The 18,216-nt window shown below is 40.5% G+C and overlaps 1 protein-coding gene across 3 annotated transcripts in view; it reads left to right on the top strand.

Moving 5' to 3' along the window:
- LOC124711445 (ceramide phosphoethanolamine synthase-like) overlaps nucleotides 1-17,933 on the top strand; it is a 74,762-nt gene extending 56,829 nt beyond the window's left edge. For 2 of the 3 annotated variants that reach the window (XM_047241524.1, XM_047241523.1), the window contains exon 6: nucleotides 15,696-17,932. In XM_047241524.1, the coding sequence (XP_047097480.1) occupies nucleotides 15,696-16,102 (407 nt within the window). In that variant the 3' untranslated portion in view covers nucleotides 16,103-17,932. Of the gene's footprint in view, nucleotides 1-15,695 lie in introns of all 3 variants that reach the window. The other variant, XM_047241525.1, reaches the window with a different exon arrangement.
- Nucleotides 17,934-18,216: the final 283 nt, after the last annotated feature.

Consider the following 18,216-nt stretch of genomic DNA (forward strand, 5'->3'; position numbering starts at 1 on the left):
AGATTATTCAATCAAGAATAGAGCATTTAGTTACTTGACTGTGATATGTTATGCATATAAGTAACCCACTGCGGTACAAACAACTGCCAACAGAGAATTGATGGCATGAGACTAGTTATAGAGATGTCTCACTCAAAGTATGGAGTGTATTATTCTGCAAACCAAACCTAGTAATGAAATCCACTTGTCTAACATGATACTGACATCGAAATTTTAATGGTGGAACTCATAAGTGCACTGTAGCTTCTGTCTCCAAACCCTCTGCTGTTAAGTTTATTTTCTAAGCCCCCAGAAAATCACCAAACCCCAAAAAATCATTATCAGCAACTTCAGCACACACCACATTGTAATTCTTTAGGCTTTTGTTCGTGTCATTCTCGGAACATATTTCAACGGCGGGACTTTCCGTCTTCTTCAAATGCTCCCTGAAGAAGACAGGCAGCAACTGAAGAAAACAGCGAGTCACACCATTGAAATATCATGTGTGAATGGTGCAAACGATTGACAGAAGAATAAGATTGCAGATATAGTGCATGTAACAACAGTGGACCCAATGTTGAGTGGTGGGCAGAGTGTAAGTCACTACCTCAAACTCATAGGTGACCCAAAGCAACGAAATATATTCTGTTCCTGTCAATGGAAGAAGAGTTACAAACCTGATATCCTTTTTGTCAGGTATTATGTCAGTCAGATGATAAAGAAGCAAGTTCTCTAAGCAATACTCTCCACACAACACTGACCAGTTATGTGCACCACTCAAAAAATTTTATAATCTCAAGTCACACAATTTAGACACAAATTGAACTATGAACATCCAAAGTGGGACAGCCCCACGAAACTGAGTTGAAGACAAAATGTTGAAAATACATCCAAATCCAAAGAATAATGGTGCATTCATCAAGCTCGTGCATAAAGCTGCATATTAGAGCATCCCAAGGTGCTGCAGAATCATCTGAATACCAGGGTTACAAGGATGATGAAGCGCAGCTATATGCCGATTACTGTCATAGTATTGAGTAACACCTTTTCTCTGATGTAATGAGGGAGTTACATGAGACTCCAAAGTACAAAGTTGGTCCCACTCGGAGCCGAGTGGTGCAAACTGATGACAGACCGCACAACAGCAAGAAGACCTGGTCCACAGTAAATAAATTATTCCACAACCCCCATGAACCTGTAAGATTTAGCATTGTCACTGCAAATGAAACCACTTCTCAACTTCTACTTAATGGAAAGTGCAGCAGATTGAGGATTGTTGATAAGGTAACAGGTGATATAAAATGAGAAACTGACAGCATCAGCCATCCTATCACAACCAAAGAAGTCACTAGTGGTATCAGAGCTCTTGAAAGGTGGCAAAGCTGTCAGGGTAGACAATGTACTTGTAGAACGGCTAAACACATTGGCAAAAGAGGTACTGACTGGCTCTGCCAAATCTTAAATAACTGCCGAGAAACGTTTGTGAAGTATCCCATTATGGAATGGTGCACACAGTAAAGAAATTGGTGCCCAGGTAGCACTGAACAACAGAATTAACTTCTCTAAGGAAACAATAAAACATGAACAATGGAAACTGAATCTCTATTAAAGTATGTTGTGGTGGGCTGGCCAGGTGGCATAGGGATACACGGAAGTGGCCAGTGCCACGTGGTTTTGCTGATGCGAAATAGTGCCAGCTGTGTCTGGTGATTGTCACACCAGTCTTAATGTGGCAGATGACACAGTGAAATCGAACAGCATCCGTTGCAAGTGTCTGACGGGATGCCAACATGCAAGGCATTGCTCTGTGGTGAGTGTGCCGGGTCATCAGGCATCAGCTGTACACGGCATTGGGCAGAAAATCACAAGATGACTCAAAAAATTTTCGGCCAATACCTTTACTCGGCCATCCATTCAAGCTATTTGAACAGACCCTTTTAGCCCAGCTCATCCCACTCATAGAAGATATTGCCCAGGGTAGATTTCGGATCTTACCCAGCATATTGATGATGCCTTCGAGAAATGTCTTGTTATCAGTGTTGCTTGTGTTGACCTCAGTGTGGCTTATGACATGTTAAACACCAGGAAATTTCTCCCAAAATTGTTCAACAAATCAAAAGATTGTGGCTTTATGAAGATCACTGCAGAGCTGCTGTGTTAGTTTTCAGAACACCAAAAGTCAGTGGCACAAAACAAAACATGCTCTTTTCCAAGAACATGTTCATGCTACCGCACTATTTAACTTGTACACTGATCAATCATTTAACAAGGCTTCCACCTCATTTATTTATGCTGACAATATGACCCCCTCTACCCAACCTGCAAGTCATTTGAAGGCATTGAAAGACAACGTTCATCTGCTCTTGATGTCTTGGGACAGTATTAAAAGACCAGCAGCCTGAAGTCAGTCAGCACTTTCAATCTCCATAATAAATAAGCTGACGGCAGGTTAAAAAGTCTCATGGCTGGGAACTCCTCTGTTACAGCGCTACTGCTAAATACCTGGGGAAGTCTGACATTCAGGGAACATTGTGACAATGTCAGAATGAAGGCCATGACACGAAACAATATTGAGACATGGTATTTACTGGTACCAAGGAAAATGTGAAAGGGAGGACCCACCAGTGTAACTTTCTTTTCACCCAACTGTTTGACAATATATAATCATAATTATGTTTTCTTCACAAATCAACAAATCTGTGAAATGAATAAGCTTTTACAAGAGAAATCAAAACAAGAACAACATGATAATAATTACAAGGGCCCGGACCTGCAGCCCGCCCATTATTGGGTGAAACAGCAGTGTTTACTACTGTGCTGGACACAGTTTCTTTTATTAAATGCCCTTCTGCAACACATGAAAACATATATGTAATATTGATGACAAGGGTGTTTAAACTACTCGAACAGATGTAAGATTTACTTATTTATTTAATTTGGAAACTGTATATTGAAAGGTTTGGGGTTTAGATGCGGACCTGTGCTTAAAGGTTAAACAAATTAGGAAACCATTATGACAATGATAAGGCTTGCTTCAAAGCGTGCAACCTTTCCATTTCAATCTGCAACCAAGATGCGACTGGATCCCAACCTTTCCCTTTTGACAATCTTATTCTGGCTAAAGCCCGGGTGACAGTTGGCTTTTAATATGTCAAAAGTTAAATTGCTTCTCAGTTATGAAGGCTGCTCTGAAGGAACATTTTAAAACATTATGTATGAGCACTTACTACAAGACATCTCACTCAGGAAAACCACAAGATCCAGTTAAAAATACACCAACAATGACCCGGTCTTTCAAAGACAGGAACACACACCTTAGTACAGCAGGTAGTTCAGATTATCTCAAATACAATTACAATCAAGGAATTGAACCATTTAACATGTAAATCTAACAAGCCCCCTGTTTAGCGGCCACGTGTGCCTTGGTAAATTGTTCTGACTGTGTTTCCGACCAGGAGCTGATTCATTAATCAGATGTAAACTAGAAAGGAAGGGCAATATAATGTCAAACACATTTTCAAATGACAGCTAGTGGCTAGCAAAATACTACGGCCTATATTTACAACAAAGGGCCACCTGAGTAGAACTCTGAGGGTCGGGTACAAACCAGAAAATAATTAGGTCGTCAGGTAGGCAATGACATCAATCACCACAAGGATTACAGAATGTTACACTCCTTTATCAGCAAGTAACTCCATGGATCTATGGTGCATCATGACGGTTACTGAATGGTGCCAATCACAGCCAGGTAGAAGGGGGCAGCCAAGCCCGAGCGGTCATCAGACACAAATGTTGCCAACCAACCGATGGAGTGTCGGCTTGCAGCTTGTAGTCAACACTGACCCCGGTGAGGTACTCCCGTATCATTACTTTGCGCAGGCCCTGCTTGCGTAGCTCATGGCTTCGACCACTCAGACCTTGTGACTCCTCTTGTTGCAACCCTACCGCCAATCCCTAAACTTGGTGCCTCCTCTCTCGGGCCAGTGAACCTGTATATATATATCGGCAAGCAAGGAGCTTATGAGGACACAACCCACAGATACCACCTCTTCCTCAGAGATATTGGCAGCAGGGCTGCAAGAGGGATAGTCGATACTACCCTGTAGCTAGTGGCGTCAGACAGAACAGTCTACTAACTTAATGGCGCCATCTCTCAGATATCTTTAAAAAAAACTCAAAGGTACAAGTTGCCGGGCGAGCCCACATCTACTTAGGATGTTGGCTCTTGCCTTGTGCTACTCAGCAGGAGAATATGCTTCTCCTGTGTGGTACCAATCCTGCCACTCAAACCAGGTTTATATCACTGTTCACGAAACTTATTGCAAAGTGACCAGGATGCTTGACAACCACCTCCAGTTGAGAAGATTCAGGTTCTGGCTGGAATAGCTCTACCTGGTATCACACAGCAACAGCAAAATCTGAAAGGAACAAAGTCAGCACTGATGACCCACCCACTTCATGGGCATGAAAGTGTTGCTTGACATCTTTGCAGCAGGAAAAGTTTCATCTAAAGTGCCTGTTCCTTAGTGAAGTCTAAGGTAGAAGACAGGCTTCAACACTGGCAGGAAAGAGTTAAAAGTGATTGGATACCACCAACAGAGGAGCTACACCCCAGGAAACAGCCTGCCATGGCCAGCAGGGAGATCACTTATACTTCGTTCATCGTAAGAATACACCTGATGTAAACAAACACATGCGCGATTATTGATCAGCAGCCATAGCTCTTGTACACTGTTGTTGTTTCGCTCTTGAATGTGGGTCCATCTTATTTATTAGATATCTTATTACTATCTCACTGTAAATGAAACTTTAAGAATCCTGATGTATTAACAACCATCAACATTTTTCTTCATCATAATTTAGCTAAGTAATTTTTATTTCAAAAATCGTGTACAGCTACCATCTCTGTAAGCACTACTTGTGCTCTGATTGTCTCGCTGTGAAACTGGAGGACACTGCTTCCTGCTTCATAGTGAAACACGCTCGTGGAACACCATTAATTGTTAGATATAAGTTGTTCTTAAAGTTTTTCCACAAGATTACAGAGAAGAATCACCTTTGACATTTTTCGAGAAACACAATGTGATAAATATAAGGAAGAGTATTTCAATTATGTGCGTGGTTCGATCGGTAGCGTCATAGATTTATAATTGTGTGTTGGGAGCTGTTTGAAACCCATTGCAGTCTACAATATTTTTTTGTTCGATTTGAATATCTAAATCAATATGAAATTCATCACATATATGGTAATTAACTTGCACTTGACCATCATTTTTTTTTTCGAGATAAATGCACATTTTCTAGTTTCTAACTACATATTGCACACAAAATTCTGGTTTTCATTGGAGATACACATTCTTAATTATCTGTATTTTATAAAAGGTTGTTGAAGTTAAGAAAACATTACAAAATTTAATTTTTTAGGGAAAAATTTAAAAAAAATCAAATACTCTTTGTTTGAATATGCCCATTGTTTTGTAAGACAGATGTGGTCTCACATGAGCCAGAGTGATAAGCATCGTAGAAACAAGGAAAACAATTTTCATGGCATCTAGCACACTGTACAAATACCGCATTTTTACAGTTGTTACTTTAACATTGCAATCGGAACCCAGTGGAATTGATCTGCAGCCAAGTTATGGGATTTGTCATGAGAAATAACAAGACAGTTAAACTGCCAAACATACTGGGACTAATGCATGAAGCTTTGACACACAACTGCTGAGCGATGGTGAAATGCAGAACAGCACATCATAAAAGAGGAAGATATGTGGACTTTCTGGTGGCTTGGGATTCTGTTGCTGATTGCCTTGTTATCAACGTAGCATTAGTGAAATCTATTCCTCAGAGTCTGATATGGAAGGAGTTCAGAGATTACCAGATAACTGACAGTAATACCCTCAGTGAGGTCAATATTTAACTGCTTTGTGAAATCCCAGCAGTGTGCTTATATGCCACACATAGCTCATACAGAAAAATTCTTTGTTGAAGTCAGTTATTTTCACCAGCCAAGGAAGTTGTTTCTGAAAGTATTTGTATGGCGTGTAGCCATGTATGGAAATAAAACGTGGACGATAAATAGTTTGGACAGCAAGAGAATAGAAGCTTTCGAAATGTGGTGCTACAGAAGAATGCTGAAGATTTGATGAGTAGATCACATAACTAATGAGGAGGTATTGAATAGAATTGGGGAGAAGAGGAGTCTGGGGCACAACTTGACAAGGAGGGACCAGTTGGTAGGACACATTCTGAGGCATCAAGGGATCACAAATTTAGCATTGGAGGGCAGCGTGGAGGGTAAAAATCGTATAGGGAGACCAAGAGATGAATACGTTAAGCATATTCAGAAGGATGTAGGTTGCAGTAAGTACTGGGAGATGAAAAAGCTTGCACAGGATAGAGTAGCATGGAGAGCTGCATCAAACCAGTCTCAGGACTGAAGAAGACGACGACAACAACAACAACAACAACAACAACAACAACAACAACATTTTCACCGTTCTTGTTTTTAATTACAGCACAGTGTTAGCGAAGACTGAGAGCGTGTTATACTTTCCATCATATCACCTAAGAAGTGTACTGCCTGAGTTTTCCCATTTAAAAAAAATTTAAACAATGTTCAAAACTATATCATTCTCTACTTGTCTCTCTTTATGTCTGTACTGCAACTGTTCACACCATTGCTGTCCAAGTTAAATGTGCCAGTAAAGCTGTTGTCCTATATTATTGCTGAGTCAATATATTTGTAATGCACAGCGTAAAATGTAACTTCATTATCGTACTTGACTATACTCAAGACAGCTTAGTTTCCACTCCATGTGAAACAAAATCAAATGAGGTTACAGCAAACACAGAAGAATGCATAGTGTAATGTTTATGTCAGGTTTATTCTTGTGATGAACTGAATATAATTGTCTTTGCGGTGGGCATCGGCCAGAGTAAAACTGCACGTTAAAATGGGGACTCGGTGATAGTGAAGCTGCGTCCTGTGCATGTGGTGTCGAGGAGACAATGATCTATTTCCTCCACTGTCCTGTTTACACCACCTCCTCATGCACTGTGACACAAGACAATCTGGCATCAGGAAGCCCAGAAGCAGTGCACCTTGCTCAGGCTCTACACATCATTTAAATGGTTGTAATTGACATGCTAAGATGATGATTTAATTACACACCTCAATCAGATAAATGTAACAAGCAATACAAATCTAGCAAGTCTGGACACCATAAGTATATGCACAAATATCCCCATTAAAGAAGTCATTCCTATCATGGAGTCCAAATTACAATAGCACTCTCGCCTAGAAATGCAAACCCATAACAAATTCCTCATTTTGCTGAGGCTCCCCTCCCTCCCCGGAGGCTCACCACTCTTTGGTAAGTTTGTGTTTGGACTTTGCAACACCTCTTCCCTTTCAGTGTTGCGTGTCTATACTTCCTTTTTCCCCTACCGTAGGGAACATATCTGTGACATTTTCAGGAATGTGTTCTGAGGCTTTGATAGCACGACATCAGAACAGCTCATCTGTCTTTCCTTTCTTTCTTCATCTCATACTGTCCCTCCATTTCGGTGTTCCATGCGTCAAGATGATCGAGACATTGTTGAAGACACTGCTTAAGGAAACAAGTCCATGGAGAACTGCAAAATCATCGACAAAAAGGGAGACGGAGATGCCTGGTGGGAGACGGGCGATAACAGGGTTAATGGTTAAAGCAAAGAGGACGACACTCAGGGTGGAACCCTGAGGCACACTGCTTTCCTGGGCAAGTGTGTCTCACAAGGTACAACCCACATGTACCTTGAAAACTCTGCCTTTTAAAAATTCCTGAAGGATACGAAGTAGGTGGTCTCTGAAGCCCCACGTGTTGAGAGTAAGGAGGATACCAGTCCTCCATCAGGTATCTTAGGCTTTCTCTAGATCAAAAAACATTGCCACAATCTGTTATTTCTGCATTAAACCATTCATGACATGGTCGGACAAAGTGATAAGATGATCAACTGCAGAACAGCATGCTTGAAATCCATGTTGTGCAATGGTTACTAAATTGAGGGACTCAAGCCAATGTATCAGCTGGGCATGAATCATACACTCCATCACCTTGCAAAAACAGCTGGTTAGAGAAATAGGGCAGTAGCTAGAAGGAAGGTGTTTTTCCTTACTGGGTTTAGGTCTGGGTATGGCAGTGGCTTCACACCAGCATCTGGGAAACATGCTCTATGCCCAGATATGATTGTACATATGAAGGACAAACTGCTTGCCCCCTAAAGAAAAGTGCTGAAATATCCGAATGTGGAAATCGTCCAACCCTGGTGCTGAAGTTTGGGATGAAGTGAGAGTGTGATCTAGCTTCCTCATAGTAAAGGCGGCATTTTAGCATTCACGATTCTGAGTGGAGAAGGGTATAGCCCGTGCCTCCTCCACTTGTTTCTGATGGAGGAAAGCATGGTGATAGTGGCTGCAGCTTGAAATCCCTGCAAAATAGTGGCCTAAGGTATTGGAGATAGCAATGGGGTCCACTATGACACCATCTAATATGGTCAGGGGAATGGACCTTGGTCCCTGAGAGCCACCAGAGTTTGCCCACATGACGGAAGAGGGAGTGGAACTGTTAAAAGAACAAGTAAACGAAATCCAGCTGGCTTTTTTTTCTATCCCAAAGAATGCAATGACGCTGCTCTCACAACTGTTCGTAACAAATACAGTGTGCCATCATAGGATGGCTGCGGAAAACATGGAGATCATGTCTGCGAGCGAATTTCTCAATGGAACATCTCAGTCCACCAAGGGTCTGGGACAAGGCATGGTAAAGATGAAGTGCAAGGAATGGAATGTTCTGCAGCGGTAAGGTTAACATTTGTAAGGTATTCTACCTGGTAATCACAACTGTTGTTTGACGAATGTCACCAGAGAGGAGTAAAGCCTCCAGTTGGACATACAAAGCTACCAATTGAGTTTACACGAAGGTGGGGTAGGAGTTAGCTAACAGACAGTAAACGGGAAGTGGTCACTTGAGTACATGTCAGAGAGAACAGGCCACTCAAAACGATGTGCAAGCTGGGCAGTGCAGAACAAGAGGACCATATGCGAATATGGTGTGCATGGAGTCTGAAAGAAATATGGGTGCTCCAGTGTTAAGGCAGATGATGTAGAGTTGATTGAGAATGACAGATAAAAGGACATCTTTTGGAGAGTTTCTGGAAGAGCCCCCACAGGATGGTGTTCATTAAACTCACCAAGCAGCAAAAAAGGGGTGAGGAAGTGGCCCAATAAGCTGGAGGAAGTCTGCCCTGGCAACACCAAATGACGGAGGGATGTAGACGGTACAAAGAAAAGGTGAAGCAAAGGAGGAAAATGGCCTGCAACAGTTCAGTGAGATAGTTTCTCTGTGATCATCATCCCGGAGGAGCAGCACAACTCCCCACAAGATGGAAATTCATCCTCTGGGGAACAGTCAACACAGACCAGAAAGAAATGCAGGAGGTCAAAGAAGTCACGACGATGCAATTTTGTTTTCTGTAGGCAGAAAACAAGTAAATGCTGCAATTTCAATAGCAGGCGTAATTCCTTCTTGTTGGATCTAAGTCCATGAACATTCCACTGGGGAAGATTCATAACAAGAAAAGGAGAGAAGGGGAAGAAAATGAAGCGTTGTCACCTAAGTGGCCGTCGAGTGCCAGCCTTCGAAGACTCACGGCTACGCTACAGGGCACAGAGGCTGGAGGATCCTGTTCCATGAGATGCACAGAGCCATCAGCATTCTGAGTTGGCCTGTACATTCCAGTGCAGAAAAACGGTTGGTGGTGTGCACTGGTGAAACAGAGGTTGGCCAGATGAGGGTATCACGTGGTGACACCGTTTAAGAGGTTCTCCAACTTGGCAAAGGAGAAGACAGTTTGTCTTTGATATATTAGAGCCTTTGCAATTGTCAAATGAAGACTCAGATGTTTGTTGGCTGGAGAGACATAAGTTTTCAAGAAAGCATTCCTTTTGTGCTTTCCGGACTTCCGGTTGTGAAGAATGGGATTTCACCACCAGTGGCAAAAATTTGGAGGTTTGGTGCACAGCTGGAAGATAAGGAGACGGGGATGCTACCATAATAGTGGGTGATTTGATAACTGCGCAGTGCTGAATTTTAGGTCACAAGTCTGAGTGGTCACATCCTTCGTGGAGTGAGGCATAGCAAGAGTAGTACTGTAAGTGCCAGATGGCAAAACACTGGGCTTTTGACTAACAACTTGCAAGCAACAGGGTAAGGTACATTTTCTTTCACCCAAATCTCCTGGACAAACCACTCTTCGAAATACACTGAGCATTCTTGGAATGAGGTGGAATTGCCTCCTTTGCAACTGATACAGTGGGGAGGTGGAGGTGGGCAATAGCCCCTTTGAGCATCCCTGCCACAAGTAACACAGTTGGCAGTGTTTTTACAGGACATTTGAGTGTGGTTGTGAAATTGACACTGGTAGCAATGCATGGGGTTTGGAATGTATTGTTTGACTGTGATGACTTCATAGCCTGCTTTCATGTTCTATAGCAGCACTGCTCGATCAAAAGCGAGAAAAATACTGTGTGTACGAACTATGGTGGCATCAATCTTTTTCATTACTCAATGGACCGCAGTGACACCCTGATCGAAGAGATAAGTTTGGATTTCTCCCTCAGTCAGACTATCATGCAGCTGAGTGTAAATAACACCACGTGAAGAATTCAGTATTCAATGGGTCTCAAAACAAACAGGATAGCCAAGGAGGAGAGAAGCTGTAAGCAATTGTTGGGCTTGAAAATTGCTATCAGGACCAGCAATTGCATCACCACCTTTCTGAATAAAAAACTGATTAACCATAGCAAAGGGCTGACCGTCTTCAGTATGTGATACCACAAGGAACCAAGGTGTGTCTGAGAGTCTGTGAATATTTAGCCTCATTTTATTTATGTTTAGTAGACAGAGACTGAGATGAAGGTGAGTAGCTCATTGTGACAAAAATTCATCACAATTGTCAGCATCTCCGAGGCATGCTCCTTCCAACTGGGGGCTCCCTCGGAGGTAGGCTCACGCACTTTAGGTGATTGTTCACACCTCAGATCACACCTCCCAAACTTCTGACAGAGGGACCAACTGGAAATTTGGGAAATTCACAGCTCAGGCAATCACCTCTCCCTGGGTCTGCCTCTAGCAGAAGTTAAGTGCAAACACTACCTGTCAATCGGGGCTGGGAATTATGCATTACAGTGTCACCTCCTGGGTGTCAAATGCATGGGCCGGCCTTCAGGAGCATACAAGGAGGAAGAAGAAACATGAACCTGCTTGTATCAATTTCTGGTGGTGCAATGCGTTTCTTCCACCGTCTTTACATCTTGGGCCTGCTGCTCTTCTATTTGCTGAAGCTGTGAATTTCCTATGGCTTGTGTGTGATGGAAAACTTTCTTGGGCCTCCCAAATGCCTTAAATGGATGCCTGCTGTAGCTGGTCCCTCAGTGTCCTACATGTCCTAAGCGGTACTTTGAAGAGAGTGGATTGGACTATTCTCCTCCATTTGTAGCAGTCCCTTGTCCATGTGAAGCTATACTACAGGTGCTTTGTTTATGCATCTGCAATCTGTCCCTCTTACGCCATCTCAACGCTATCCACCACGTGGCATCCATTTGGCTACTGACGCCTTTTACACTAGCTCAGATGAAAGTCTCTATGCAGAAGCTGCTGAACCACTGCTGTCATACTGACGTGATGTTCTACTCTGCGGATACACGTGCCATTTGTCTGCCATGCCTGGCTACCCATCCTGTGCTTCCTCCTTCAATGACTCCTTTGACCTCCAGCACGGGGCATGTCCCTCTTCTTTGTTACCTCCTGGAGTTCGCATTTGGCTGTTGCTCAATCATCTTGACTCTAAGCTACCTGCCACTTTCCAGATGGATGTGAAACCTTCACCTCCTTGGCTTTGTGGAGCGGCCTGTGTTCACCTTGGACATCATTCGCTTCCTAAGGCCACTATTCCAGATTCTATCTAGCAGTGTAAGTTTCTTGACCTTCTCTTGGAAGTTAGTGATAGTACCTTTGGGTATACCGTTGGCTCTCAGACTGACCATGGTGTCAGGTGTGCCTTCTTCAATTGGCACTGACGGTTGATATCGGCTTCCAGAACACTGCTCAGTGTTTACAGCGGAGCTCTTCACCCTGTATCAGGCCACAGAGCACATCCGGCAACATAGGCTTTTCAATTGCGTCATCTGCTCTGACACTCTGTGCTGTCCAAAGCCTCTGTGTGCTGTACACTGTCCATTCCGTAGTGCAACGTGTCCCGGAAAGCTGTCACTTGCTCACTTTTGATGGAGTCACTGTGACGTTTGTGTGTATTCCTGGTCACATTGGTCTGAGAAGAAACGAGGACGCTGATGCTGCTGCCAAGACTGCAGCTCTCGTAACTCGGCCTGCTAGTTCTTCCATTCCTTCCAATGATCTCCGTGTTGCTGTGTGTCAGCAGGTGGTGTCCCTTTGGCATAACCATTGGTCTTCCCTTCATGGGAACAAGCTCTGAGGAATTAAACCTCTCCCAGCAGCTTGGACGACCTCCTCTTGGCCCTCTTGCCGTGAGGAGATCATTTTAGCTAGGTTGTGTATCAGGCGCTGTCAGTTTAGCCATTGACATTTGTTAAGTGGTCGTCCCCCACCACTTTGTGCTCATTGTCATCAACCTTTGACTGTTTACAACTTCCTGTCCAAATGCCCTTTTTTCCGCTTAAGTTCTAATGTATCAACCATGTAGGAAAAGTCAGATTGCTACTTACTGTAAATAAAACACATCAAGTTGCAGACAAGACACAATTAAGACACATACATGCTGAAGTTGGTGGTTATTTGTGTGTGCGGGCACACTTGCTCGTGTGCTCTTGTCTTTTTGTCCATCATAGCAACATGGCGAAGGAGATTTAATCTGTAGTTTGGAACCTCTGTTGTCTTTACAGCGTATCTTGTGAATGTTTCTCCAAGAGGAAGTCCTTGTTCTTAGCTCTCTTTCTTTCCCTCAATTGGGCTTAATGCATAATCGCTTTTAACTCCTTTTTCATAATAGTGTTCTAAGGTTCTGACATGGGTGCATATGACCTTAGTTGTTTTTGCACCCTAAAACAAAACAAGACAGAATTTTACTCAGAACTGTCCTGGATTATAGTTACAAAAATACCATATACAGACAGATTGATGATGTTAGTTGTGGGATCCCCAGGTGCCAGCGTAATAGCTAATATTTGCATCAACCATGCCGAGTATGGATTCTTCTCAACCCATCCCCAACATGTTCGATGAATAATCTGTTACAGAAGATACATAAGTGACTTTTGCTTCTTTGCAGTCAGACTGGCACTGCTTCTTTGCAGTCAGACTGGCACTGCTTCTTTGCAGTCAGACTGGCACTAAATTGCAATGTTTTCAACAAGAAATGAATAAAATGCACCCCAAAATCCAGTTTACATTAGAACACCACTGTGGCTTCAATCCTCCCATTTTTATATCTGGAAATAATTTTAAGAGGTCGCGAAGTTGATGGTAACATATTCAGGAAACATACAACAGCTAGTTCAGTTATTCATTGTTCTTTGAATTGGACAAAGCAGTGTGAAATGGCTATTCACTGTGCAGTGCTTCACTGCAGTAGTCGAGGCCCACTCTATGATCAAACATGTAGGTATTATATCTGATAGGCTTGGTAAATGGCTTAGGAAAGTGGAAACTTTACATGCCTTCTATGCCTCCGATAAAGTCGGATACCAAATGAAAGACCACAAAACTAGAGAATACAATCACTACACTGTCAGGTACCGATCTGATTCAGTGTAGCAGCTGCACGTCAATCTATACAGTCCAACCTGGCTGCTCCTTGAATATACGTTTCAGTAAACCCAAAAATCTCAGCAATTCAAAATCAGTCGTGACTGACTTGAAAAATAATACTCATTCTATTTTGGCCATAAACATAGATTGCAGTACTTGCCATCATCAGCCTAAGGGCCAAGTTTTAAAGATGCTAGAAGAAATTGAAATTCTCTGCAATATTAATCATGATCTTTTGTACACTTAAGAATGAACAAACCTTCCGTAAGTGCACAGCCCTATTACATAATTTTTCCTTCTTGTAGCAGCATCCAGTTTCATGCTTTTCTCTTTCTAGTTTCTGATAATTTTGCATTGCATATGTATCTTCAATGCTCTTAATAATTCCTAACTACAGCACAGCAGTAGAACTCTGCTAAGTGTGCAGCCACTAAATGGCATATGACTATCTCTTATAATAGAAACATTATGGTTCAGTTTTTGTTCTGCACACTTAAGAATTCAACTTCCAGTAGATTTCTGCAGACTTTTAATGGTTTTATTGACTTTATATTATGGCATACTACTGGAACCTTGCTAAATGTAGAGTAACTAAATAGCACTGACTATCACTTTAACAGCAATAACTTTATTGTTCATTTAGCTTTTATTCTGTGTAGGTCTCTTTAAACTGCTAGCTTTTTATAGTGTGGTTTTATCACCTATTTGTTTCCTCATTTTAATGCGTTCATTAATCATTTAAAATTTGTCATATTATAATTATCTATGTGCCTTTCGTGTCATTTACACCACTTTATAATATTCTTTCTCCTATTCCGCATTTAAAATTATCATTCTAAATGTGAACAGTTGGGCTAGTCAGTCTGTGTCATTCACTCCTAGTTATCCTAAAAGATGGTCATAGTATCACACCAGTGTTTACAAACTGAGCTCACTCCTCGTGTAGCCTCTCTGTTCTCTTGCTCACTCTTGGTGGTCACCTTTATCTAGTGTCACAGGGCTCTGGTTCTCATCATATTACCTAAGTGTCACGGTTCTTAGCTTATACCAAGCCTCTTCACCTAGGCAGTTTCTCTATTTTATTACTAGTAGTTACTATGTTATTGAACATATTCTTCTCACTTTTCACCGTATCTAGCCAGACTGCCGTTAAAATTTTATAAATGGTAGTTATTAGTTTTCATTATTTTATGCATACGAGTGTGTGTAAAGATTATTTTTTGGTGCACTCTGTATTTCTGTTGTTTCTTTCCAGTAGCTCAATCTGAGGGTCATTTTTTAGCCCAAAACAGGCTGTGAATTTAAAAATAAAAGCATTAAAACTGAATCAGTGATATCCATGTCTGTTAGTGAGAAATTGGCTTAAAAACATAAGTCATAAAAACAGATAAATGACACTGCAATAGTATTTCACTTTTTGGATGTACCAGATTTCGTGTAAAGTACCTGCTCCTTTTGATTCGTTTAATCTGTTGGTTTTTAATAATGTAGTATTGTGGTTAGTTGTCAGAGATGTTTCCTTGAAAAACTTTTTGTTAAATCTAGTCATTTTATAAACATGGAGTGTGGTATATGTTATCCAGAGGCATGGAGAATTTTTATTTTTCAGGTAACTTTCTTTTTAAATTTTTAACTATCTGATACATTAAAAAGTTAAATTTTCCATTGACTGTGGACAGTGTGGCATCACGAGTAAACTTTAGATTGTCTGTCAACAAGTCTCATACACAAGGATCCTATAAAACTATTTTCTGAGATGAAAATGCTACATTTAACCATATTTCCTTCAGTCCTGACTCACCTCATGTGCTCCAACCCAACTTATAAGCTTAAGAACGTTTTTGTAATTTTATGAATTTTTAGTTACTTATGTATTTTTCTTTTCAGATTCACCGAGACACCAGTACTACCTACACACCTTTACTTGGGTGTTAAACATGTTTGGCATTTTCTTCATTCTTGCTGCACATGAGCACTATTCAATTGACGTTTTTGTGGCATTCTACATCACATCACGTCTGTTTCTGTATTATCACACACTGGCAAATAACCAAGCTCTAATGCAGCGCGATTCAAACCGTACACGGATCTGGTTTCCCCTCTTCAGCTTCTTTGAGTCATCAGTGAATGGAATAGTGCCAAATGAGTATGAATCTCCTTTTGTGGCACTGCGTAAGCTGGCATTTTGGCTGAAGGATAAGGTTGTGTTACTTGTGACCTGGACAATGCACGAACAACAACACAGTTCAATAGCAAGGGTTCTTACACAGTTGAACACCTCAAAGAACAAGTGATTGTATTTTTCAGTTAGTCTGTCCTCCCATTCACTGCTAGCTAACTGGTGCTGATAAATACCTTTGTTGGCAAGCTTAATGTGTCAATGAAATTATGTTTTCAGGAATTAATGTGAAACTGTGTGCTCGAATAAAATTTTGAAGTGGAGTACTTAAGGTGCAAAGTGTTGGTCCTTGTTAATTGTAAGATGCTTCTGGGAACCAGTATGTACGACTGACTTTTCTTCATATAAGTACATATGTGGTTCCATTTTTAATTTATTATAATGTTGCAACAAGCTGTCAAATGTGACATCTGCAACTTGTTGATGTTCCTAGTGGTAGTCAAGATATTTGCTTGTGGATGAATGTTTAAAAAATGTGACATTGTTGTTCTTGAGAATAATTGAATCTCAGGCGTTATTAATATATGGCTAAGAGAAATGTTATGGGGCCATCCGCTTGTTGTAAACAAGTAAATATCGTTATGTACTATAATAATGAACCATGTTCCCCTCAAAAGAATGTGTTTCGGGAGAGGGGGGTGAGGCTGTTACGATCCATTACCAAATTAGAGCAGTGCTGAAGTAGCTGAAGTGGAACTTCAGGCTTATGCATCACATCTACTGTACTGTGTTGTTCTGCAGCACAGATTGTTGCTTTTTGTGTAATGGATAAAATGAAAAGACAAAGTTTCAATGATACACCAAAGATTTTTTTAAACTTGCGGATTTCATATTGTATGTGTACTCTTTCTCTTGATGTCACTTTATTTATGAATTGTGTTTATTTTCATAAACATTAATTTCTGTTGTGCCAAATTTGAAATCTTGAGCATCCACATGACTGGTAAGAATTTTTCTGTTTTAGTTTCTGCATCTAATGCAATGTAAAGAAATTTTTGGCAAACTTTAATGTTTTAATGTGTGCTTAACATTTTGTTATAGAACAAAGTGTAATGCACATACTGAAATTTATGCTATATTTTCAGCTATGAATTCATAAGACATGGGATTTAATGTGGATCTGTATTGTATAAACTCCTGCAGTTTTCTTTTTATTCTCTCATATTTTTTTATTCAGGAAAAAAATGTAGTCAGAACTGTTTATATCCTAATGTTTCATGCTGAAAATTTTTAAGTTAATGGACACTGTGATACATGTTTATAAACTAAAATATTTTGTTTGTTTTTAAAATTGCTGAAATACAACTGGTTTTCAGTTATCTGATACTGCTCATAATTTTGATGTCTTACAATGTAAATCTAATGAAAAAGACTTGAGTTGTCAGCAGTATTATCTATCAGAGATAAATATATTTTATTTAATCGCAGAGATTTTATATTCATTTTAAATATCTGATGTTACCCAGCCTGTAGCTTGTTAACTCAATTTGTCTGCTAGTGTCTTATTTACTTCTTATGCATTTATACCACAAGATAGGGCCACTGGTTAAGGGGTCTCAGAATTTAGTGGCTGTGAATCTGCTAATAACAGAGTTCCACTGGAAATCTGTATTTGTAGTTCTTTTATTTAGTTTGAGAACTGTTTGCTCGCTTACAGTTTGTATTTTAAAAATCAGAATTCAAAGAATTTCGTAAAAAAGAAAAAAATGCCACTGTGCAAATGCATTGTCTCTCATGTCTAAAGCACTCATTTTAAATGAACTTGTACAGTAACATTGGTCTGAGTTGAGGGTCTTGTAGTACTTGGGAGATTTAATGTGATTCTGTCTGTTTCAATTATTTGGGAGTTGACCATCTGGTTTTAAACTTTCTTTGCTTTTTGTGTTTAATTTGATTGGGAAACTGTTGAAATTGAACTTAAGATATATATGGATGGACATGAGACAGGAAAGGTTGCAACAAATTTTTCATGTGTGATTATTACTTTACGTATGAAATATTCTGTTGCAGATTAATAAAAATGAATTTCTTTGAATATTCCAAAATAATGATTCAAGTTTTACTTTTATTCAAGTACTAAAGCTTTTTGCACAAGAATGAAAATATTATTGCCCATTGAACTTAGCAAACATTTTCATGTTGCAGTGGATTTTTGTTTAACTGGATATACCCTGACTAGTTTTGAAGCATAAGACTACCTTTACTATATGAAAATGTGTTTTTTTAAAT

This window comes from Schistocerca piceifrons, chromosome 8, assembly GCF_021461385.2.
Source record: "Schistocerca piceifrons isolate TAMUIC-IGC-003096 chromosome 8, iqSchPice1.1, whole genome shotgun sequence".
Classification (NCBI taxonomy): domain Eukaryota; kingdom Metazoa; phylum Arthropoda; class Insecta; order Orthoptera; family Acrididae; genus Schistocerca; species Schistocerca piceifrons.